The sequence below is a fragment of the Astyanax mexicanus genome, chromosome 8 (assembly GCF_023375975.1).
Source record: "Astyanax mexicanus isolate ESR-SI-001 chromosome 8, AstMex3_surface, whole genome shotgun sequence".
Taxonomy (NCBI): domain Eukaryota; kingdom Metazoa; phylum Chordata; class Actinopteri; order Characiformes; family Acestrorhamphidae; genus Astyanax; species Astyanax mexicanus.
Genome location: NC_064415.1, coordinates 23,413,866 through 23,439,633, shown reverse-complemented (window position 1 = coordinate 23,439,633; position 25,768 = coordinate 23,413,866). Strand labels below are relative to the sequence as shown.

At 36.9% G+C, this 25,768-nt stretch overlaps 2 protein-coding genes across 3 annotated transcripts; one reads left to right on the top strand and one right to left on the bottom strand.

Annotated features, from left to right (window-relative positions):
- Positions 1-205: 205 nt before the first annotated feature.
- Positions 206-21,330, bottom strand: LOC103033299 (SH3 domain and tetratricopeptide repeat-containing protein 1). 2 transcript variants are annotated; one of them, XM_007248009.4, is made up of 18 exons: positions 21,185-21,330; positions 20,138-20,209; positions 19,074-19,204; positions 17,179-17,284; positions 16,873-17,016; positions 15,779-15,977; positions 15,617-15,693; positions 15,127-15,322; positions 12,762-12,892; positions 8,836-8,862; positions 7,759-8,690; positions 5,755-6,529; positions 4,677-4,857; positions 4,444-4,594; positions 3,669-3,791; positions 3,340-3,490; positions 1,831-2,027; positions 206-1,056 (listed from the first exon to the last, which is right to left on the bottom strand). In XM_007248009.4, the coding sequence occupies exons 1-18, from the start codon at positions 21,297-21,299 to the stop codon at positions 784-786; spliced, it is 3,981 nt and encodes a 1,326-aa protein (XP_007248071.3). In that variant the 5' UTR covers positions 21,300-21,330; the 3' UTR covers positions 206-783. The 2 variants fall into 2 exon arrangements, with proteins under 2 accessions (XP_007248071.3, XP_015461027.3); XM_015605541.3 differs by lacking the exons at positions 16,873-17,016; positions 17,179-17,284; positions 20,138-20,209; positions 21,185-21,330 and having other exon boundaries at positions 19,074-19,157.
- Positions 9,618-12,762, top strand: LOC103032972 (gametocyte-specific factor 1). The gene is made up of 6 exons (XM_007248008.4): positions 9,618-9,888; positions 10,015-10,118; positions 10,844-10,970; positions 11,679-11,762; positions 11,937-12,009; positions 12,188-12,762. Exons 1-6 carry the CDS (start codon positions 9,633-9,635, stop codon positions 12,264-12,266), a joined length of 723 nt encoding a protein of 240 aa, XP_007248070.1. The 5' UTR covers positions 9,618-9,632; the 3' UTR covers positions 12,267-12,762.
- Positions 21,331-25,768: the final 4,438 nt, after the last annotated feature.

Here is a 25,768-nt window from a genome sequence, read left to right as displayed (position 1 = left end):
AGACAGGTTTCCCTCCAAATTAGCAGGAGGTAACATCACAACACTTCCGGTTTGGTGCTATTTTAGACGTGTGCCGGCCATCTGTCTAGACCTTTTGTTTGAGTGGTTGGTTTTACTTAGCAACTTACAAATACTTATTTATTTATGATAGCTTTCACTTTTTTTTGCAATCAACTGGAATTTAATAAACACCTTGCACATTGCATATGACCCAATGCATTTTTATGTGTTCTACTGGGCTCGCAAAAATTTTATTACAATATCATAATTTAGTCAATGGTTATAAGATTTTTACAAACTCTTAATTTGCTAAATAAAGGTTTTACGGAGAGTGTTGCATTAAACACAATAAAGCAATTGTTTGTGTGTGTGTGCATGTATGTGTGCCATTGAATTCACATTTTAAAATAAATAAAATGTTAATTTATTTCTAAATAAAACCACTATGTCATTAGGCTCTGAACTAGAAAATAGCATTTAAATAAAAATTCCATATATTTTTAATTAATTATTTTTTATATATATTTGTAAAAAGTCATTCTGTGATTTGTGCCATACATTTACATTTCATCATCTGGATAACGCTCCAACTAAAACTGACTGGGGAAAAAACACAGGTTTGATGCTCATCAATGCAATGACAGTAGCATTTTCTCACTACTGGGGTATGTTGATTACAAAAACACAGACATTAGAAAATCAAGCAGTAAGCAAAATTTGCTAGAAGAAAGTAAACACAGACTCTCAAATACAAGTCAGTTTAAAGAAGCTGTGAAGAACAGTTCAGGTCTCTTTCGATGCCTGCAAGGCTGGGATTTTGTACTGGGATGTAGTGCTGAAGCTCTGATCTGGAGCCAGGTTGATGCGGCGGATGTTGAGGTCAGAGGCGAAGGCTCGTGCGCGCTGGTAAAACTGAAGGGACAGATCACGGTCCATCAGGAAGTTGTGGTAAATAGTGGCCAGGCGAGTGCAGAGCTCCAGTTGGGATTTCTTATTGCCCAGGTCCACAGCAGCTGCCAGGGCTAAGTGGTAGTAACCAGCTGCATCAAATGGATCCTGAGGTAAGGAGAAAGAGCAGAAGAGATATTAGAACTTGAAGGTGAATAAGAGGTTCCAGATTACACTTTTCTAATGCATCATATTACTGAACATCTAACTGCTGGTCTACTAAGCTAATATGTAGGTTAAAGAAACACTTCTCTAGGTATATGTGAAGTGGTGCATTTAATAACCCAGCTACCAGTTTATTTGTGCACTTACACTACTGTTCAAAAGTTTATTTATTTTACATACAAAAATATTTCATACAATACAGATTAAAAGACCAAAGTATGTTTTGGCAACCAAATGTAATATTTTATACATTATACTGTAATTAGCTATTTAAGAGTATGTTTTTTCAGGTGATCTGCCTTAAAATATGATTAATCATGTATATTATTGCATTATAATATTACACAATAATCTTACAGTCTCCTACAACTCAACATTCTTGGCAGATGTTTGTTTAAACGTTATTATTCTTATTTTTCTAATAACTTTCTTTTTAACTTTGTAATATAAAATACAATACATGTGAAGTAGAACACAGAACAAATATGCACTTATTTTATATTTAGAACTATAAAACTAGTAATGTCTCTAAGAATTTAAGTGTATGAAAAGATCTTCCAATACATTATTATATAAAATATTGTAGATTTTTCACAATATTTTTAAAACACTGATTTAAAATTTTGAAACAGTAGTGTATGCTGCCCTCTGCTGGTTGGACTTTTTTTTATACTTTTTTTATAGAATAGTTTACTAAAAAGAGGTTTTCTAGCTTACCTTCAAATCATAGAAGATGATATCCCCTAGTGTCTGATACACCCTGACGTAGTAAAGAGCTTCTTCATCAAACTGCAGGGGTGAAGGACACAGGGAGAGGGCCTTCAGGAAGTGATGCTCTGCCATCTCAAACCGACTCAGACAGTGATACAGTGTAGCCAGGCGATGAAACGCCACTCGCTCATTTAAACGGTCAGCTAGAAATGAAAACATAAGTTTCATTAGATATAGGTATTATAGGTAACGGTATGCATATAGATTTAAGTACAGTATGTGGGCCACACAGTTGTTTACATTGCTTAGCTGTGTCAGATGCATTAGATTAGACACTAGGTTTAGAACTGCACTACGAGGGGCAGGAGATTCTAGATTTAAACTCTTTGATGTTACCCACCCGTTAAACAAAAACACACACTTTCCAGTGCAGTAAATTATCTGTCTTTAGATACAGTCTACAGTACTATGATGGATTTACACATATGCTTAACAGGTGTGGCATGAGAAAAACATACCAGAGATACCAGTCTGTCACAATTGGCCCAAATAGTAAATACATCATAAACGCAGTACTTAACATGGATCTATTGAAATTGACTTCCTAACAAAACAGATTAAGCACAGAAGGGAAACCTATGACAAACCTACCAAGAAGATAAAGCCTTTGACAGAGAAAATAGCCTAGTTGTAAACTATATTTTCTATTCAATGGGGAATCTCCATTCAAAATGAATTGTAGTCCAAGACCTTAATCCCTATCTGAGAAACTACCCCTATATGTCCAAGAGACAACATTCTTATGTAACATTTCTTTGCATGCCATTTGTATTAACAGGGAGTTTGTATCTTAACTGTAGTAGGTCTTAATCTTCTGGTAAGATAGTTTCACTCCAACACTGTCCACCCCTCTAGTCAATACTTGGGCATGAACACATTCGGCCCACTTGTAGCTGCTCCAGGTATTTTTATTCTATTGGCAAGTATTTTACGTGAAGATTTTAGTAGCTCAGTGTGACTAAACTCCTGTATCAGCAGTGGCTACACCTTTAAATATGTCATTATACAGTGTTCAAATGCTATTTTCTATCCATTTATCTAATTTTCTGCTTCTTTCTGATCAGGGTTATAGTGGGTCACAAGCCTAAGCTTATACTCTGAAAGCAAGGCAATTATGCAGCTGGAAAGGATTCCAGACTATTGCAAACAAAGCCACAACAAAGAATGAAAAAATATTTTTACTTATACAAATTCTAAAACTTTATATATATATATATATATATATATATATATATATATATATATATATATATATATATATATATATATATATATATATATAAGTTGAAATGAAAAACCTCAGGTTTTCAATTTTGGTGTCAGATAATTGGAACTCCCTCTAAGGTATAACTTAAGACTTAAAAACTTAAACTTATCTAGTGACCCCTGGTGGACGAAAAAGGGATGATAATGTGAGCTTGTGTGTAAGAATGTGTTTAACTGTGTAACCCGCACCAAGATTTATGCTCATGTCCAGTGCGGTCTGTGCATATTCCACAGCCTCCACATACTGTCCCAACTGTAGCAGCAACTCGGCTAGCTTATTACACAGCCTGAGCTGAGAACGCACACTGCTCGACTTTACCGCGATGGGGAGAGCACGATCCTGTCACACAAACACACACAGAATCAAACAACACTTAACAAAACAATCATGAAATCATTATTACACTAGATTTTTTTCTTGGCATTGTCTTTAGAGAAATTCTAAAATGCAATGCTGTGGGGACGGTCATGTCCCTAAACTAAAAACACATTTTCTGTCAAAACTGTGTAAGACCTACCCTGTAAAAGCAGATGGCTTTCTCTCTTTCCTGTGTACTGTTGAAGAACACATCACCTGCTGCTTCTAGCAGCTCCAGGATGAAGAGTGTATCTCCTGTGCTCAGAGCAATGTCCTGTGCAACCTGCCACCAAAGATAGAGGAAACCGACACGAATCACAAATAAACTAATCTAATGTAGCTCAACAGCAATATATATTATATGGATATTCATAACTATCATGACCTAAAAATTAATTTCAGGGAGGTACCCCCGGACCTGGACTTGGACCAACCACACCCCTCCCACCAAAAAAGAAAAAAGAAAACTAAAATGAGTAAAATGAACATTATTTTATTCTATAAACTACGTACAATATTTCTCCAAAATTCCAAATAAAAATATTGTCATTTGGAGTATTTATTTGCAGAAAATGAGAATGGCTAATGGCTAAAATAACAAAAAAGATGCAGAGCTTACAAACCTCAAATAATGCGTTTTAAAAGTTCAGAAATCAATATTTGGTGGAATAACCCTGGTTTGTAATCACAGCTTTCATGCATCTTGGCATGTTCTCCCCCACCAGTCTTACACACTGCTTTTGGATAAATTTATGCCACTCCTGGTGCAAAACTTCAAGCAGCTCAGTTTGGTTTGATGGCTTGTGATCATCCATCTTCCTCCTGATTATATTTCAGAGGTTTTCAATTTGGTCAAATCTAAGAAACTCGCCATTTTTACGTGGTCTCTTATTTTTTCCAGAGCTGTGTATATATATTTTGAAGTTCAGTGTTACCTGTACATAAAGGTCCACCAGCTCACTCTGCTGGAGGATATGGTAGATTTTTCCTGCCTGTAGCCAACCATGAGCCTCCTTCCTCTTCTTCCCCAGGTCAATGAAGATCCCCAGACTTCTCTTGGTGTAGTCCAGTGCAGTTCTGTTTGCCCTGAGACATAACAAGAGCATGGACTCTAATATTCTCAATGCTCTAATTCAGTTCAGAGGGATCATTTATAATACAGACTCACCTCTCTGTGCCCAGGCTCAGATACAGCTGACTGATCTTCTCCAGTATCTCCCCCTCCAGGGTTCTGTCTCCTCTCTGGTGCAGCAGGTTCAGCTGGTGCTCATTATATATGATGCATTGTGCTTCATCTGGGCAAACTTCTCCATACAGGTGACACAGTTGACGGGTGGCTTGCAGCTGACCTTAACAGAGAACATCCAATTAAATCATATCTGCACACTAACTACAGTGAACACGCACATAAATAGTGGTGGAGATGAAATCATGAAATCTGAAATGTCAATGAAATTCAGCTCAATTATTTTTAGTGATTCAAACTTATTTGTGCACATAAAATAATATGTAAATTTAAAGTCTAGGAACTTTTCTAACTGTTTAACATTAATGCAGTTGAATCAGTACCTTCAGGTCAATGCATTGGTGACACATTAAAACAATTTTAAATGATTTTGAAACAACCATTAAGGACATTCTTAGATGGAAATGGTTGATTAATAAAAATATATATGATCTACAAGAATACAATGCACTTTTTTCATGGTTTTTAATAATTCAATAATTAAATCAGACTTTTTCTCTCAGATCAGATTACACAGTTCTGCAGGTCGCCTCAGTTACCAACTGGTGCTGGCTGATGATGGCAGAACTAAGGGCATGAATACAGGCAAAAAGTGCATAAACAAAATAACTAACTGACACAAATCTAGGACCACATATGAAAGTGAGAATCAGAATAGGTGGATTGGTCCCCTCCAAAACTGATACCGCAGAAAAAGCTGCAATTGTTTTAAAAAAAGTTTTGCATGCTGTGTTTGTTGTTAGCAACTGGTTAGCTTTGGTTGTTTTGTGGTCTCTCACTTTGTTTAGGCTTGAGTTCAGATGCCTGTTCAGAAATGTTCTGCGATCAGCAGCAGTTTCACTTTTCACCTTCACTTTTGGTTTGACCTTGGGTGTTTGATTTGTATTCCAATTGGTTCTAAAGCAGTTTAGTATTGCTTTAATTTGTCTAAATATTGGACTTAAAATAGTGTAATAATTATGTAGAACTACTACTAAAATGAACAAGAACTGCTACTTACTCTCTGAGCTATCATTGAGGATGGCAATCAGCAAGGCCCACTCATAGCAGATTTTCCCTTTCTCACAGAAACCCTGTGACACGTAGAACTTTCCCAGCTCCAGAAGCACAGCACCAAAGCTCAGTGCATGGCCTTCATCATCCTCTAACTCAGAGAACAGCTCCACTGCCTGTGTGAGGTGCTCTTCAGCCAGCCTCTTGGCGTTCACTTGTAGACACAAGAAGCCAAAGTTGGCCAGGGCTATGGCCCAGTTGCTCCTGTCTTCAAACTCCTCGGAGACTTCAGCCGCAGCCTGGAAACCCTCAGCAGCCTCTTTCACATTGCCGGAATGCCTCAGGGCGATGGCCCGCATGTTGTAGACCACCCCTTCCAGCTGGGTGGTGCAGTGCTCAGGGAGAGTGGACAGCACTGCATCCAGTATTTCCAGTGCAGCACGGTGCTGCAGGCCACAGATATGCAGCCAGGCCAGCCATATGAGAGAACTGCTGGTGTCATGCTGGCTGAGGCTGGAAGCAGATGCGTGGATGAAGAGGCTGCACATGTAGTGAATAGCTCTGTCAGGCATGCCATGCTCCTGAAAAAGCCATGACAGGCACAGCGCATGAGCATGAGCCAGGCTGGCTTCCATAATGGTTTCCAAACTATCAGACATTATAGCAGCAGCTCGCATCAAACACGGGGCCACTTGTGTCGGGATGTCAACTCCATACAACTCCTGAGCGTTCTCCAACAGCAGAGAGATGCTACAGAAACAGTCAGTGACAGAGGATGACACCTGTGTAGAAAACAGTAATGAATGAAGTCAATGAATGAATTGTGATTTACTATTTTGGTTTAAAGCAGCATTTTAAAGGTACTGGTGTTTATTGCTCCTGGGCTCCTCCTACAGTTATAAGATCTAAATGTAAATACCCTTAAAGGACATGCACTTCTGGACAAGCAGAGAGAGACACAGAACCATCAATGAAAAAAGAACTAAGGCAGTGGAGTACTATTTCAGAATGCTACATACATTTGTTTTGGGTTAAACGGTGTTCAAGAACATTTACTTTTCCTCTTTAAAGTGCAACATAGTGTAGAAACCATGATGCTTGGCCTGGAGTAGGAATGATAAGAAAATCTATTCCCCCTATCACAGTCAGTGTACCATTACAATGTTTTAAATAATAACTGTAATAGTAAACTGTTTGAAATACATATGGGGACCCCTAGCCTTCTTAACTTCAGAGTTTACATGGCTTTAAAAGGCTAGATAGTTTAAAATAATGTCAAAAGTGAAAACTACAATTACCCAATTTATGATATATATTCTTTAATTGACACGTTAAGAAGACTATATCTTACTGAATTAGCATTACAGATAAATGGAGCAAATTATTTGTAGGTAAAAAATGCACTTAATTAAATAACACATTCACCCAGCATTTCTTAAATTGTCTAATTTGGTTTTGGTCAAGTCTAAATACTTACCCAATGGCATTACATTTTCAAACACATATATCTCCCAATAAGATTTAGATAATTTTTTGCATCACATGGAAATACGTGCAGTGGCATTATTAACAAGATAGCACTATCATAAACTGTACATCGACATGCCAAATGTCATGGTACAGGAATTAGCATAATGTTCCATGACTTTTTCCATGTCTTTTGGAAGCTAAAAAAAAGGCTTCACTGATATACTGATATTCATATAAGGTCTCCTTTTGAATGCTTTGAATGTGAATGTGTAGTCACTTGTCTGTTCACACAGTTATTTCTAGCCAGACATCGCCGGTCACAGTCATTACCATCCACTGCACTGTCCACTGTGAATGGTAATGGCTTCTATGGTGTATTTCCAGTACACATGTGACTCATGGGAATGTTTACATACTGCTATCCTAGGATTTTTGGCAGTGTATGTCAGTCTGTGTTAATATATGATAATGCATAATCTTATTAGCTAGGTGTACCCAAAGGTTTTAAAGCAGCATAATTCACACATTGTGTAGAACATACCTGTATACATGCTTGTCTTGCTGAGCTCTCAGCCAGGTGAGTAAGATGATGGTCACTAAAAAGCCTCGCTAAGAGTAAGAAACCATGGCTCCTTATCTTCTCACAGGCTCCTGGTATCTCATCAGCTAAAATCTGCAGCCGTTCAAGGAAAGGCAAGGCGTTCATGCCCTCTCCAAGCTTCAAATGGAGCTTGGCTAACAGGAGGCAGAGCCGGGCTTCTGCTGGCTTGTTCCCAGACAGAATCGCCTTTTTTAATGCAAACTTTAAAACATCAGGGTCTTCTGAGCCAGATAAACAGTCACAGACTGCCATCAATAAAGCAGTGTAGCGTTCAGACAGGGCAAAATACTTATCTGTGTTTTTCTGAGTGAGATAGATGAGGGCCAGGTTGGAATAGAGAGCAGAGAGAAGGTGCATGTCTGTGAAATAGTCTCTGGGTACACTCAAGGCTTCTTCATAATAGACCCGAGCTTGGGAGAATTTGGACCTGCCCGCACAGAGCTGTCCCAGAAGAAAGCAGAGTCTACTTTGTGCCCAAGACATGCGTTTTTTTCTTGCTGTTTCCCGAGCATCACTTATGTATGCCACCAGCTCCTCCTCATCAGAATGGCCCTCAAAGTGCAGCAGGAGGAACTCCGGGTAGGCACTGTAGAGGAGCTGGTACTCTGGCCGGTGGTCACAGCTGCTGAGGAAGGACAGGAGGGAATGGTGTCCATCTGGGCTGGAACCACCCTGCTCTAAACACACAGTGAAATGAGGGATTTCCTGGGATGACTCTTTCTCGGTGGACTTTGAATCAGTCTGGAGACCAGCACTGCCCAGCAAGCTCTCACTTCTATTTGGCTCCTTTGTCTCAATCAAAACGCTGGTGATTTTTCTTCTCAGGTCTGCGTACATTTCAACATGATCAACAATGTCTGCATTGGAATTATCTAAAGGACATAAAATGGAATTGTGTTATTTTTAACATTAACAATAAAATTAACAAATATGATTACACAAATAGATTATATTCTATATATGTTAGAATCATTATATTTTTTAAGGAGGACTATAGAACATTCAAATGTTACCTACTTTGAAATGATTCTGGCTTTGCCAAATCTGTAATAAACAAACAATGTAGACATATGAGCAAACACACAGATAGATAAACATATTAACACACCTTTTAGAAAATCTTATCCTTCTATTGGAGCTTTGATGCAATATTCAGTTCTCTTTGTGGGCATTAATTTACAGAAAAAGTAAGCTTTATTATTCTTAAGTGATGGCTATATCTCGTTCCCACGTCTTAATAAGTTGAGGCCACGCCTTAATTATCTCATTCCCACTCATTAATATATTGTGGCCATGCCTCAGCATCTCATTTCCATGCCTTAATAATGGCCATGCATTTTCTTATTAAATGATGCCACCCAATGGGCTCTGTACACTTGGGTCTTATTTAGATGGAATTTTTGTATTTTATAATTTATTTTTGTAGTATTCTGTTCCATGTTATGTTAAGCAACAAAAATTCTGAGAAGCCACTCCGGAACTGAACAGTAGACTCTATAAAAAGATCCTGAATTCATATTACTATAAGCTAGCTAGCTATAGCCTTACCACCAGCTGGCTTACTATAATTATTAATACGCTAATCTGGCTAACTAGCTAGCCATTTTAGATATACTTTGTCTCAAAATCACAATATTTCCAATACGTCTTGCTTACTGTTAGATATGAGTGTTCAGCTGTGTTATCTTTATATTTTACCGAGCATTTCCTCCCATTAAACAGATAACTAGCTCACTAGTTAACTAGATTACTAGACTTTAATTCTGAGGTGACTGGGCGTCTTCCTGTCTCAGAATCCTGCCTAAGTAGGCAGCATGGTGTACAATTCGGACACGGCCTCAGCCTCTAGTTTGTTAGTTAGGTTAGCGGGCTTAACGAAGTTAACTAGGTCTTTGTTAGCTGTTTGGTTTTACCTGAACGTTGTTTGTCGGAGTTGTAGCTTAGTAAACCACCGTTCTACCTCCACAAACCCGAAGAGACAGCAAAAAATGGAGTCCAAGAAATTAAAGCAGCCCAAGGCACCAAAATCTGAGGTGAAAGCCCCTCTTCGTCGATGGGAAGAAGCGGAAGGTAAAGCTAAAGTTAATTATAGTTTACTTATTAAAGCTCCTAACAAAAACAAGACAGTAACAAGACAGCTAGCTACCTTTAACACCATCACCTCATTGTACTGATTTGTATGTTTTCTGGCGATAGACGAGGATTTCTGTAACCCCGACAAACTGCTTGTGTGTCCCTACGACCCAAACCACCAGATCCGCGCCTGTCGCTTCCCTTACCATCTCCTCAAGTGCAAGAAGGTCAGTACTGATTAGAAATCTATTTTACTTTTATTAAAGTGATTCATCCCCTGACTAGCCAGCCAACACTGTATGAGTGCATCTTTTATGTTGGGAAGAAAATGAATATTATACAGTCAAACAGAATAAAAGATTCATATTCCAGATTTAGCTGCATTCGTGCGATTAAAATGGTTGGTCATTCGGAAAAAACACTCTAAACTGTATGACAGCATATTTTCTGATGGAAAAATAATATTTTACAATCAAATAGAATAAAAGAGTAATATTCCAGATTTAGCTGGATTCAAATTGTTAAAATGATTGGTCATTCAGAAAAAAAAGAAACTCTGAACTGTATGAGAGCATACTTTCTGTTGGGAAAATGCTTAATAGTAGACAATCAAACAAAAAAAAAGAGTAATAGCCCAGATTTAGCTGGTTTCAGATGGTTACAGCTGTTCTTCGATTGTAAAGTTTGTAATTTCAGCTAAAAACATACCCTTTGCTGGTAAGCAAGCTGATTAACTAGCTCTTGACCAGCATACAGTGTATGTTGGATTTGATTTTGGCCAAGTTTGGTGATGCTGGTGGTGGTGATATACTCCTAAGGCCTGTCTCCTTCAGCAAGAAAAAACTACTGAAAACTCAGCTAGATTATATAAACTTGTCCTTCTTGACATGTTTTGTGTAACGTTAATAATGCAAAGCATGAATGATGTGATTTATGCATTTCATTTTACCAGAACCATCCTGAATTGGCCAATCAACTGTGGACGTGCCCATTCAATGCCCGTCACCTCATGCCCAAGCATGAGTTATCCCATCACATGTCGAACTGTGTGGACAGGTGCTCTGTGAGTGCTGACTATGGTAAGAACCGATTTTGTGGAGTGAATGTCAGGACTGACAAATTGACAAATTATGTATACTGTGACATATCAAATATCATGCTTGTGAATGGAATTTTTTTTTCTGCCAGAGTTGCTTGTCAGAGACCACCGGTCACAATTATTATAACCCAGTATGGGTGGACCCTGACCCCGTGAATTGAGGAATGTTAAATGCCTGCACAATTTCCGAAACGCAATGTTCCATAGTGACACCCGCAATCATTTATCGCTCAAACTCATGTCATGGTAATTCATGTGGCTTTGCCATGAGCATGCTGCATAGTGTTCAGCCGCACTCAGTGTTCTAAGTCTGTACTAATCTGCAGAGCTGACAGTGTGTAGAGACTATGCTGATCATGTCTCTCTTTCCATGACCCAACCCAGCAAGCTCATGCAACCCCACGATGGAATATCGGAATATAGGTCGTGTGGTGTATCATGTCCAGTCATGTAGTGTGTGCTCTGTATTGGTTCAGATGCTATAAAAATTGTCAAAGCAGTTGTGTAGTGTAATATGTCCAGTCTGTTTATAATCTACTTTGACTTTATAGTATGTCCAAGGTATTACTTTTATGATCAGTTTATATACTGCATGTCAGTGTATTTTCCATGTATTTAAAGCCTTTACATTTGATTTTGCTCTATTAATGCAACAGTGTCTTGTTAAAGCAGCATTTCTGTGTTTTAGTGGAAAGTGCTGAGACACAGCGCAAATTTCAGGTACCTGTCAATAACTGGACAACCCCGGAGTGTGATGAAGATTGGGACCAAGGTCAGACTCTTTGTATTTTCAAAATGAATATAATTTTACTCAAAGACATGCATATACTTTATATAAATTAGGCATTAGCTGCTGTTGCATGCAATTAAAACATTAGGAATCTGGTGTGCTCTCAACTAGACAAGGTTATCCATGAGTATTAATGAACACTTCTGTTTACCACAGAGGAAGAGGAGACAGTAGTCCCGGCAACACCATTTGTCTGGGGATTGTCAACCTCGCAACTTGGACAAGAAAGGTCAGTCATTTTACATTACTGATATTGGTTTGATAGGATTATGAAAACAGGCTGTTTAATTGTGTACATCTAGAGATGTTAAGCGGTGTGCTCATCTTTGTGATCATTATCAGTGCTTACTTCCCACTGAACATTTTTGAAGTACTAATAACACATTTTTGGTATTGTTGTTGATCAGGTCTGAACCAACTGTGACCAACAGTTTGTCCTCCAGTCTCAGAGCACCAAGAGTTTTTCCTTGGAAACTGGACAAGTGAAGAATGTTATTTCCTCTAAAGCACTGTTGGTGAACATGTTCATCTTATTTTGAGTTTAATTTACAACACACTGAATCTTTTATTGACGACCCAAGTCCAAGAGAATCACTCAGAATGACTCAGAATAGCTTTCAGACTGGGTTTCAGAATGTTTAAAGGTGTGTCAGTTAAGTTAGTTTTTGGTTTGGCATGTGAGATTGTGTCAAACAAAAGAGAAGGATGCAAGCAGGATCTAAGAGCAGTTAACTGTGACCTCTAGTACATTGTCATGGGTTGCTTTTGTGTTTCAAGTGCCAGGATGTTTTCATACTTCTCAGTTTTCAATTGATGACGTTTACAAAAAAAACTGTATGATTCTGAAGCCTTACTGACATTTTACGTGCACTTACTGATGCTAGCCTTTGGTTAATGTTTTGTGGCCTGGACTTCTATGTACCGTTAGTTTAACTTAAATTAAGAACATATTTAGGCTGCATAAAAATTGTGACAACTTACCAAGTTTGTAGACAGTAGCAGCATCACTTTGGCATGTCTTCTTCAGAAAAGCAATTGTTTCCTCCTTGATCTTTTCTTGGTTCAGGTTAAAGATTGTTCTATCCTCGTCTTTCAAAAAAATTTCCTCTGATCTGTTATAAAAAAAAAAAACAGAGCACACTGAGGCCCCTGTTCTTGTGTTAAAGTGCCAAGTGTTGTGTAGCATTTATGTTGCTTTTGGTTTAACCAAACATACTGCCCATAAAGAAATACATTTCTTTACAAAAAAAAGAGTATGTGTCCCTCTTCATGTGTCAGCAATTAAGTTTGTTTAGTATTTTAATAAACCCAGCTGTGGAATGTATGTTTTTGTGTATGCTAGACTATAATCCTAACCTTTTACATCTACATAGAACATAAAGATAAATGTTAAATTGATGTACACCAATCAGCCATAGTAACCTATACATTTGCGTATGCTTCCTTCATGCAGCAGACAATAGCTTTGAACCATTAAGGCATATGCTTAGGCACAGACAAGGCAAGTTTTAATCATTTTTTAAAATCTGTGCTACAGTGGCATTTCAGAACAGATGAGCTCAGGGATCATATGCATCTGAACATTTAGAACTATAAAACACTAAAAGACAAAAAGGATATGAGCTCTTAAGCCACTACAATATTAGGTGATAACCATGTGTTTAAACAGTTTAAACTGAAAAGCCTTATTATGCTCATTGGGTATGCATGTTATATATGGAAGTCATGGAAAATTTTATTCTTAAGAATGGGAACCCAAGGACTTTCTATTAGCATCATACAGCACATTCTTATTACCAGGCTGAATAGATTTTCTTTCCTTTATGTGACAGATGTAACTTGAGTCACTTTTAGATGTGTCATGCGACATAAATGTGAACAGTCAGATCAGGTTTCATGTCTTGTTGCCTGCTTACAGCCACTGTGTGTTGTGCCAAATTCTGACTCATTACCTGAATCTGACTTCCTTTTGCATGCATGCATGTCATGCAGCAATATGGGGGCAACAGATTGCCTTTGTGATTCCTGTTGTTTCTCTTTTTAATAAGTACATTTAATATTTTCTTCACAACAAAGGCAAACAAATTTGAATTTACTAATGATGCTTGTGACAGGAGCAGAGCCAATTAGCTTGTAGATCCATGTGACACTAAATACCTGTTTTTGGTGATGGAAATAAAATGGAAATTTGCTCTAGTTATTTCCCTTGGCAATTTTTCCTGTTTCCAACACATTAAATTTCAGAGATGATTGTTCAGTTGCTGATAATCATGTCCCACTCCTTTGTAGTTCATTATAACAAGACTGTGTTCAGTGTTATTCACTTCACACCAGTAGTTTTAATTCTATGGCTCACTTATGTTAAATAGTGCTCTTTTGAAAGCTTAAGACATGACACTTAATATGCCAATGACTGCAGAAAAATCATGTCAGTAATCTGATCCACACATTTACATGTACTTGGGTAATCAGATCATAGGAAATTGTTTAAATGAGGCAGGCAAGATTTGGATGTCTACTTTGCCACCAGCCTGTAATCTCACAAAAGCATGTAACAAACTTCAAACGTCCTGCCACAGCTTTTTGTTTCTTTATATAGCTGCAAAGAAAGCGTCTAGCATTTTTGAGTGGATATCCTATCTCATTTACCTTAAAACAAAAAGTGACCAGAGTAAGTATACATGAGCTAACAAGTCTAATCCCAGCTCTTGTATCTCATTTCTAAATTTGATTTGTTGGCTTTAATTCATTGTTCTTCAATCCTGGTCCTGGCGCCTTCTGCTTAGCAAATTTTAGAGGATTGCCTGCTTTTACACACTTAACTGCAAGGCCTGCAGTTAATGGGCAATTCTGTTAGGGCTTGTTAAGTAGCTAATCGGTTGAATCAGGTGTTTGCCAGCACTAGGATTGAAGAACCCTGCCATTATCTGATCAGAGTATTTTACATGTTGACATGACCATATGAATAATTGGATAACTGCACAAATGGTTGGCTTATTTAGTGCACATAAACATAGTCCATCATAAAAAATAAAAGATTATCAATATCAATACGCTTGTATCAAATTAAGAAACACCTGCAGAGTTGGTTTGTTCATTTGTTATGTTTCCATTTATGTTATATTTATGTTTGCCATGCACACTAACAACATTCCATTGTTGCTACTAGTTTTCTGTAGTTTTTCAGTGCTCATTGCAAGTTAATGTACAGTTACATCTTTGTTTTGGCCGGTAACTGAAGTCACTGAATGTTACAGGCTGTTTGCTGAAACAAACTACTGTCAGTGAGGCTTTATCACAGTGCTTAAACAGAAAAAATAGTTTCCTTCAATATGCAGGCACTTACTCACAAAGAGAATCTGTTGCTTTCACCAGGGTCGTCCTGACAAGTCCTGTATCACCAGTCCGCTCCAGCTTGCCCATAAACCACTCAAAGCAGGTCACTAGTAGGCCTAGGATGATGATGCGATCACCAGCCTCAAAACTCAGCTCGTCTGGTCCGTTACCATCATACAGTTCTGTTGCCTCGCAGATCCCTACAGCTGATACAATACATGCAGTTCTTTTTCACATGATTTCCCAGTGTAAAGTAGGGGTGTAAATTTCAAAGTAATGTGAAATTTTGTTTTGTAGTACTTTATCAATTCTCAAAAACAAAGTGTTTAATACTATGACAGTTTTACTAAGATTGGATAAGAACAATTTAAATTTTTTATGATATACTGAATCATACATAATTCCTGTATCATGACATCTTGTATCGCTAAGTTCTTGACAATACACAGCCAACCATTAAGTAGGTATAGAAGCATAGTAAGCATAAAATCTCTCCTTACCCATTTGGAATGGGAGATTGCAGCCTGCCTTTCCACTGCCAACCAAAACACTCTCAGGACAGGACTTCAGAAACCACCTAAATAGAAAAGGAAATTCAAGATAGACATAAATCAGTGTGCAATGTGTCAATATTTACAGAGCAACATCTTTATCCCACTCACTCATGAAAAGGAATGACTGGTTCCAGGGCTGGCCTCGGTTTAGTTCCTCTTGATCCATCTGCCAAGGACAGCACAGTCCATCCTGAGCCTAGGAAAGGAGGCTCAAACAGAGCGATGTCCCCCTTCTCCAGGTAAAGGTCACTGCCTGATGTGGAGCTGTCGAACATCTGATTAACCGTACAGCTCCCAAAAAAAGAGCCTAAAAAAAAAAAGAGTCCACAGTGCTTTATTCAACTGTCAGTAGAAAGACACATCTTCTGCAGTGAAATCTTATGTCCATGTAGGCTTTACATAGTATAGGTGTGTCAAGTATAGAAGTGGGTGATCATGATATTTTAGGGTATTTTTATGATATTCTATATAGTATAATCATTACAAACATTCAGTAAAGACAAAAAAATCGTTAAACCTTTGACCATTTTATAAAAAAAAAAATACCAAGACTCTGATTTTGTATAAAATAATAATGTAACAAGATCAGTCAATATTAATGCACGTGACTAATCTGGAAACTTTAATGAGTTTTTTTAAACAAATTACTAATTTAACAAATTCCTGTGGTACCTCCCTCTTTTTTACAAATCCTAGTGATGTATTGGCAGTTTTATTTAGAGGTGTAAACACAGCATTGTTATTGTTGATGGTAGATTAAATCTCATAATTAACTCTCACTGCCTCTCTCTCCTCTCGCATTGCCCTCTCTCTTTCCCACAAGGACACTCTTGTTCTTTCCCTGAAGCAAACATTTGTAATGATTAATCATACCTGAAACATATCTGAGTATAAATAAAATAAATATTTTTTTTCTTTTAATCAATCAACAGTCCTACTTATACAATTAAAATAAATTAATTTAACAAAAAATAGTTAAGTGTTGAATATTCAGTAAATACATATAAACTGCAAACATAAACAGTTATGCAAAAGTTAACCTTAAAACTTCACTGTAAATAGCAAAACAAACACAAAATTGACTGACAGAAAATAGCATCATCATGATATGGATACGATTTTTTTTATTTAAAAAAATGAGAAACATTACCATAATTTATGATACAATGTGACACAATGCAGTCAAGCATATAGTATCTTACCTTCTTGCATTAAAAAGCCTTTGTACATTAGATTTAGTGTCTCCTCTTTAAACGACACCTCAATTCCTGAATGCTCTTGGTCTAAAGTGGTCAACCAGAACTCCTGTTCCAAAAGAAGATTCTCCAAAGACTGACCCACAAAACCTGGAGGGCATTCCATGAAACGGACAAGGATATTCAGGAATGAAAATATGCAGTAGTTTCATTCTGTCAGCTGAATGTTTTGGTTAAAATGCAAAAAAATTATATTGGGCGTGCTGTGAAGCTGTAGCATTGTGTTTATTGGCAGAAGGAGAAAGTACAAACCCATCTTGTGGTAGGAGGTGAACTTCCATATTTCCTCAAATGTTTTAAAAGTGATATATATAGTCCTTTCCTCGCTGTTGACAGACACCAAATGAGCTGAAAATTCCTTAAACACAGGAAGGAGGCTGTAAATCTTCTGGAAGCAGTATGTTGCAGCAGGTTTTGGTTTTACAGGGAATCATTTTTCAGCTTTCTTCATATTCATTAACCCCACAGTCCCAAGTGTATTACAGTCCAAGGCTTATTTTTTTAGTCTTTACATTGACAACAGTACAAACCAAGAGCTATTCTTCAGATAAAGAATAGAAAATGGAAGGGTCTAGTGCCCCCAAACATTCAAACTACCGTAAAATAACTGCAAGCCTAAAAATTGCTTTTTAGTAAAGACAATGATTATACACTGATTAGCCAATATATTATGACTACTTATAGGCAAAGCAAAAAACAATTTTCTCTCAGTGAAACAACAGCAGATGTCTTGGCCTGGGTTATGTGGTAGCTGAACACTTGGTTCTTGTAGTTGTACTGGGTGTGTGAAAAATATCTGGGTATATTTAAAGGCTTAAGCAACTTTGACAAACAACAAATCAATATGGCCAATCATCAGAGCCTGTTAGTAGAAACAACTTTATGGGTTCTCCACATCATTCTCCATGTGGTATGCTCCCTGATAACAAAGCTGTGTGGGGCCTGTATGAATAGCCCATCCCACGTTCCATGTTAGCCCCACATATGGATGTCTTTTCGGGTCAGTGATGTGACCAGGCTAGTTTAAACATGGGCTTTATCCCTGTTTACACTGCACATTGATGTGCTTAGATGGGACCCGTGTAGATTAAAATCCAATTCATGGCAGATTTTACTTGCAATTACAAGAAATTTAAAAGTTTCTGCTGCTAACATTGTGGACTCAGATATCGCAGGACATTTTTAGAGGTCTTGTGGAGGGAATGTATGTTTGTTTTTTTTTTTAGATTTTTTTCACACATCATTCAATGAAAAATGTATCTACCAAACAGCAACTTTACAAAAGAGAGCTAAAACCTTAACTTCAAATGCAAGTGAATGTAAGAAGAGTTTATTTCAGGTAATTTGGGATAATTTGTTAGTCCACTCATCAAGTTTAACAGAATGTAAGGCATAGTTTGTGTTTTTGAATGAAATCTATTAAAATGGAGATACTCGTTTTTTATTGGACAGTGACAATATGCATTTTTTAGTCCAGTTAAATCAGACAAATTTTTACCCTTGTCGCTGTTTGTTTGGGCAGGTGTGTATGCATTCGGATGTGAACCAACACAACTAATGTGTGAACATGAGCTGAGCCAAGGTTTACTCTAACAGGTTTACTCTGGGTTTTTGGGTGTTTTCACACTTATAGTTAATTTGCTCTGGTCTAATTTAGGTAACTAGTTTGTACAGTTTATTTTTGTTTTGGTTTGTTTTCACACAGTGAAAAATCAAAGCTCAAATGTCACAACAAGCTATATGAGAATGTTCTCTCTGCTTATTAAAGTTGAGATGTTTGGGACAGGAGCAAAAATGTAAATACAGGAAGAAGGCCGTGAACTAGTGTGTATTTATTGCAGTTTAACAAGAAGCGATGTCAAAAGATTGCACTTGTTCGTTGCTGTTATAATTATCTGTGCAATATAGCAGGTTTAACTGCTGTAGAAGTTGTTTTCGGTTGTTTTTGTTCATGTCTAAGTGTGATTACTATATTCACACATGTCCAAACTATTTTTTGGAGCCCCAAAGTGTTCCACTGTTGTGACAAGTAAAATAATTTGATTGCCAATAAATTGTTTTTCATCTCATCAGGTCCATCTCAACATTTATTCTGAACTATTAATCCAAGTACCTTTAATTTATGTACTCAATACTGTAAAGCTTACATCAATCAGGGTTGTGATTTTGGTGAGGTCAGCCTCCAGCATGCGTAGCTTCCCGCAGAGGACTTCCTGTGTGTTCTTGTCAGCAGGAAGTCGGTCCGGTCCTTCTGCCACAGCCAGCTGGAGAGCCAACACTGCAACAGGAAACGCCTGAAAGTTAACGCTTCATGCTCTCTGTCCCTCCGCTCAGCCGCAAAAAAACTGTTGTCATGTGGAAAACAAGTCAGTCCAGATTGTACTGTTTGAACAGGAGATTTGCTACCAGAGAACTAATTCAGTTTACAGTATAAAGCTTACAACTTCACCTGTGTCTGTATCCTGTGTATATACATCAACATTAGTGTTAAAGTACAAGGATTGTGTTTAGAATGAGCTAACTCATTTTGGCCACATAAACTCTTAATTCATTACCGATTGGGGACAAGACATCACTCTAATCATGTGATGTTGTAGTACTGTGACGGAAGGAGTTAATAAATGACAGCTGATGGGTAGTGTAAAGTTCAAAGTAGCGTTCAATGTAGACTTTTTTTTCTTTTAAAACACTGCCATGTGCTATTTTAGTATAGGAGTCATCAGCCCACATCATGAGTTTGTTTTTGGTGTCAACAAATCATGGAGACATTCTTTGTGACTACAGTACTGAGGCCTTTTTTACTGAATGGATATGATGATAGTCTGGACAGCCAGAAATTAGAGGTGGTTTGAAATGTGATTACAGTCAGATTGTCTGGATGCTAGAGTGCTCAAATTGGATTTCAGTATGTCTTTAGCATCAGTTACAGTGCAACAAACAACAACCTCATTAAATCCAGAGCGAGAGAAGTTCGGAGGGTCCAAGAAGAGCAAGGAAAAGGGTTAGTTACTGACGCTAACCTTGCTACGACCACAACCCATGAATATAAATTTGAGATATCTGGACACGCAAATTTAATCTGATCTGAGAAGCAAACCTGATTTACCTGAGGTCTGCAGACTAGGCCTTTTCTAAAATTTTCTATGTGCACATTAGTAATACTGTATTTGTGAAATGATCTGTGAAGTCCCATTTCGTTGAATTACATTACCTGTGGGAACATTGTCTTCAGATGCTGCTGAGGTCCTCTTGATACTGTCTCTTCCTCTCGATGGCTTGCATTCTAGGAAGAAAATACATCTATGTAATCTAAATAGCTTGAATATTTGGGATCTTATAATTGCTAAATTTGTTAACGTCATGTTCATGAATTAATTCTGAGGTTGAATTTACATTCTTAAGAAGCATATCAAAAACTTAGACCAGAAGAGATCATGGTCAAATATTATGTCACATAGTTATAGGTGTGAAAAGAATGTTCCTTACAGTACTCTGCCCTTCACCTTGTTAACTCACCAAGTCTGAAGTGACATATACTGAACATCCTGGATACATTACAGGATAGTGTGTGAATGTGTGCATATGTCAAAATCATTTATAAAATGTGAGTGTGTTTGGTTGGAGGGTGACACAAAAGCTACTCATTAAAAAAAAAATTGCCTATGCCTGTATGTTCCAACACATGTTTTTTTTAATGAATGTTATATATTAACATTCTAAACCAATTTCAAGAAGCAAACAATGAAAAACATTTGTTTTGGAATTTGCTTTTGTTTTGACATATATGTTACTCAATGACTGATTCTCAATAAAATATACAAGATTAAAAAATATTTAATATAGGCTAGAACTATTTCCCATTTGAAAAATAAATATATGTAAATGTATTTTGAATTTATATATACTTGAAATTAAGTATATACTTTTGAGATGTATTTCAAATGTATTTCACATATAAATGTTATTTTTTATATGAGTTTATAAGTCCAATAACCTGTATTTTTTCATTGTATTTATAATAACCACTTAAAAACTGATGATTTAGAGTATATCTAATAGGATATATAAGACAATAATCACTTTCTCTGTCAGCATAAGTTTAGCTAGTACTGGACTCCAGAATGGAAGAAAATTTTGTCATTGACCCTGATGTTTAAACAGCTCAACCTCTTATTACAGTCTACCCGGCAGCAGCCTGTGACCAAAACCGTTCAGCAGAATTTCCCTTAATAATGAAATCCATGCCCCTGTAACTTACCCATTTCCATCACTTCAGGTTCGTCTTTATTCATATCCGAATCATTGCTGGAGTTCTCTGTGGAAAGCTCGGAATCCACTGTGTTCACAGTGTTGCTTTCATCAGCGGTTGACATCTTGTCAAAAGTTGCTTTCCTTCCCGCGGGGTATGATTTTTTCCCACCTGGTTTTAGACAAGCCCCGCCCCCTGCACTAGGATTGGCCAGCTCCCCTAAATATCCGCGTATGTGTACACGCCTGCTTATCCAACAAGTGTATTACAGTTATTATACTTTTAACCCCTTAACAGGCCTCGGCCCGTATACAGGCTACAAGTAAAATAAACTAATTTATTTACATTCTGAAAACATTGAGGGCTTTGGAGACTCTCCTACGGGACACTTAGAGAACATGTTTGTTCACTCTCTACTCCACTTAATAATGTTAGATCATTAAGAGGAATCAACCCTAAATGCTGCATATTTGACAATAGACATAAAAACTAGACATCCATGACAAAACTAAAGGTTTGTAGGACACAAAATGTTTGACTTTTATTCAGGAAAATGTCAATTTCAAAATGTTCATGAAAAGTTCAGGACAGTGACATTTTATGCTTTTTATGCATTATATTTTGACAGTTGCATATTTTCTTTAAATTTTTATATTTATTACAATTACAGTTATGATTTTCAGTAACATGTCTTATTAAACATGAAACCTTAAGTAATGTTTTGATACAAATCCTCAAGATACAGGTGAGTAATATCAATCAGAAAAGTGAAAAAATGTCTTAAGGGAGTAAATGATTATTTTTATGCAGATGTAAACTTCAGTTACAGGTTCCTACAGAAGAATCTACTAGGAATGATGCCTCAATTCCCCAAATACATGTTCCAGAGAACACTATTCCACAGGTCAGGTCTAGGTTCAGCAACAGTATGTGCTCAAAGAATGAGGTCAGCCGACCACCTGAATATACTGAATATAGACCAGGTTATTCCATCCAATGGATTTTTTTTTTCCCTGATAATATGGGCATATTCCAAGATGATAATGCCAGGATTCATCTGGCTGGAATTGTGAAAGAGTGGATCAGGGAGCATAAGATCATCATTATTTTTTACACATGGATTGGCCATGGAGTCCAGAACTTAACCCCATTGAGAATCGTATGGATGTGCTGAAGAAGGGTTTGCACAGCGGTCAGACTCTACCATCATCAATGCAAATCTTGGTGAAAAATTAATGCAACACTGGATTGAAAAAAATCTTGTGACATTAAAGAAGGTTATTGAAACAATGCCACAGTGAATGTGTGCCGCAATCAAATCTAAAAATGATCCAACACAATATTAGAGTGTGTGACCTTTTTTTCTTTTGGTGGCAACTTTTTTTTTTTTGCCAGGCAGTGTAATTCATATTTCACATGCGTTTAAGCAAATTGACATACATATAAATAAAAAAATGCATATAAATTGCAATAGTCTAGGGTAGATTTTAATCTCTTCAACTATTATTATTTGTCTGAATTGCATTGTTACACAGGAAATATTTATACCATCTTCTGGCTCAATTAAACTTACAAAAAAAAGGAAAATTGTATGATTATGCACTGTAGCAAAAACAACATATATATATATGATATATATGTATATATATATATCTTTTTCTAATATATACCAAATCGTTTATTATTTTTCAATGTAGTGATTATTTATTCATATAAACATTATTATAAATATTATATTGTATTAAATTATTAGTTTTTATTAAATTATTTTTTTTTTAGTCCTTAGAAAACTATTCATGAAGTAATCAGTAAACTAGCCAATCCTGGTGCGGAGGGCGTGGCTTTGTCGGAATACAGGCGGAGTAAAAAAACGCCCCGCAGTCAGACAGTGCGTCTGCATGTCACGAGTTATTCCTGCAGTTAGACTAATAAAAGTGTACAGGTAACAAACGAAACCCGAAACCAATAGTACTCTTCTCCAGCACGCTTTTAATGTATTAAAAGTAACCTTTTGTTAAACATTTTGTAGCCTCTTAATACACGTGTAAAAAGCAACAAACAACTATGTGGAAGAGAGGATAAAATAGGTCCATTCACAAACCCAGGAGTGAATGTCTCTCAGCCTTCTTTTTAAGAAAGCAGTAACTCGAGCTGTTTAACCGAGGTCCCGGGCTTTAGTTAACGTGCCCATTTGAATAGACCTGACCTTTGCTTGGTGCATTAGCAAGTTAATAATCATTAAGTAAGCAAACAACGAATTTAAAGACACAAAGCTGTTTTTTAAGAGTCCCAACAGTGTCTCACCTAGCACTAATGACCTGGTAGTTTTAAACCTGACAGCACTGTGCTGTGCTAAAACCAGTTTTCCCCAAGGAAAGGTGTCAGCATTTCCTTTTCCTTTGCTGGCTGCTTCTCAGGCTTAAGCAAGTAGAATTGAATTCTCCACAACTCACAAATTGCAACAATTGCAAGCTCATTTTATACTTTGCTTGTCATATAATATAGACATTGTGTTGGTTAAACTTAGGCTACATATTGAGCTGTACAACTTGGTGTAGGTTGCTTACAGTACACCTGAGTAGGCTGTTACCTGTTTATATCAGCAGGAACTTGTGAGTGAGAGCAAATAACCAAATAACCTATTCATGTCCAGGTCTTGCATCATCTCACTAGATTACATGATTTCTTACTGATAATCGTGTGTTTTACTGAGTAAAACTCTCCAGATATTACTGATAAATCATTCAAAAATCATGTCTTTCATTTTTCCTTTGATGATTAAAAATTAACCACTATAATCAACAATGAACACACAAAACCTTAGTGATGTGTGTGTATATTTGTGTTGAGAAGCTGAGACTGAGCAGACAGTGGGTTATGTTAGTTTGTCCTTAGTGTGTTTGGGCCTTAAAACCTTTTTTCCCACATTCATGTTTCCTCATATCTTTGATTCTTTTCATTACTAGGTGCCTAACAAACTGGAACCCGGTAAAACGACCTGCCACGGTTGTTTACTGTTCATATTACAGTGTGCCACTTTATTCAAACTTATTTCATCAATAAGTTCCTTGAACGCAAAAAAAAAAACATAATTGTTCTGGAAAATCTAAAAAAATTTGATTTTTATAGTGCTCTTTACAATTGATGTCTTAAAGTAGCTTTACAGAAATGTGATTGGAGGAGAGAAAATTAGACAAAACATTGAACATACAACATAGAACCACCAGCGAGCGACAGAGGCAAGAAAAAAATCCCTCAAAGCTGGGGAAGGAAGAAACATCGAGAGGAACCAGGGCTTACATGTACCTTATATTATACTGTATATTATTATTATGTATATTATTAAGGCTAATATATAAGGGGGACCATCCTCCTTTGGTCAGATGACTTATGAGTTAAAGTTAAAGTCTTTATACATCCACACATGTCTAATATATTCAGATGGATAGCCACACCAGTAGAGGAAGCAGTTAGAAATTCCTAGTTTAATTAGTGGAGATTAAGCTCCTAGTCCGAGGCAGGTGGCAAAACTGAAATAATGTGCGCTAAAGACCTGATTTAGCTGGTGTCAGATGGTCTAAGATGGTCTTTGATTGTTAAGGAGGCTGAAAAGCCATCATCCATGTAACAACATACCCTATGTCAATAAACAAACTAGGTAACCAGCTCTTGACCAGCACAGTGTATGTTTCATTTTATTTTGGTCATGCTGCTCATGCTGGCCGCTCTGCGTGATCATGCTGGTAATGCTTGGCAATTCAGTTTGGTGATGGTGAAACTTCAGCTGGTAAAAGTGACTGCGGTCAAGCCAGCCCCCACTTCAAAACGCTTGGTCAAACTAGCCCCCACGCTGTTTCTTAGAGCGCGCATACACTGAACATTTCGGCAAGCGTGAGAAGGAACACATTTCAAAATAAAAGTCCCCCCCTTAATATCACGACATTATGCTATGGAGTGGTATTAAAAGGAATCCACATGATATCACATGTTATGTCTGATATCACATGTCAATTTCAGGTAGTCCTGGTAGTACACAAAATAAAAGCCCTGTAAATTATAACAATTATGTTAATTAAATAATAATAATACTAATAATATTACTACTAATAATAATACTTGTATGTGTCACTCACTTAATAGCAGGGCATTATAATGTGTCATTTCAAAATAAAAGCCCTTTAAATTGTAACATTTATGTAATTTTACACAATGTTTAGACTGTTATTAAAAGAAATCTGTCTGATATCACAGTTCAATTTCAGGTAGTCCTGATAGTACACTACTTGTATGTGTCACTCACTTAAAATCAGAACATTTTGATGTGTCATTTCAAAATAAAGGCCCTTTAAATTATAAAAATATTTTATTTCAACACAATGTTTAGACTGTTATTAAAATAAATCTGTCTGATATCACAGGTCAATTTCATATAGTTCTGATAGTACACAACTTGTATGTTTCACTCAACTAATATCAGAACATTTTGATGTGTCATTTCAAAATAAGGGCCATTTAAATTGTAACATTTATGTAATTTTACACAATGTTTAGACTGTTATTAAAAGAAATCTGTCTGATATCACAGTTCAATTT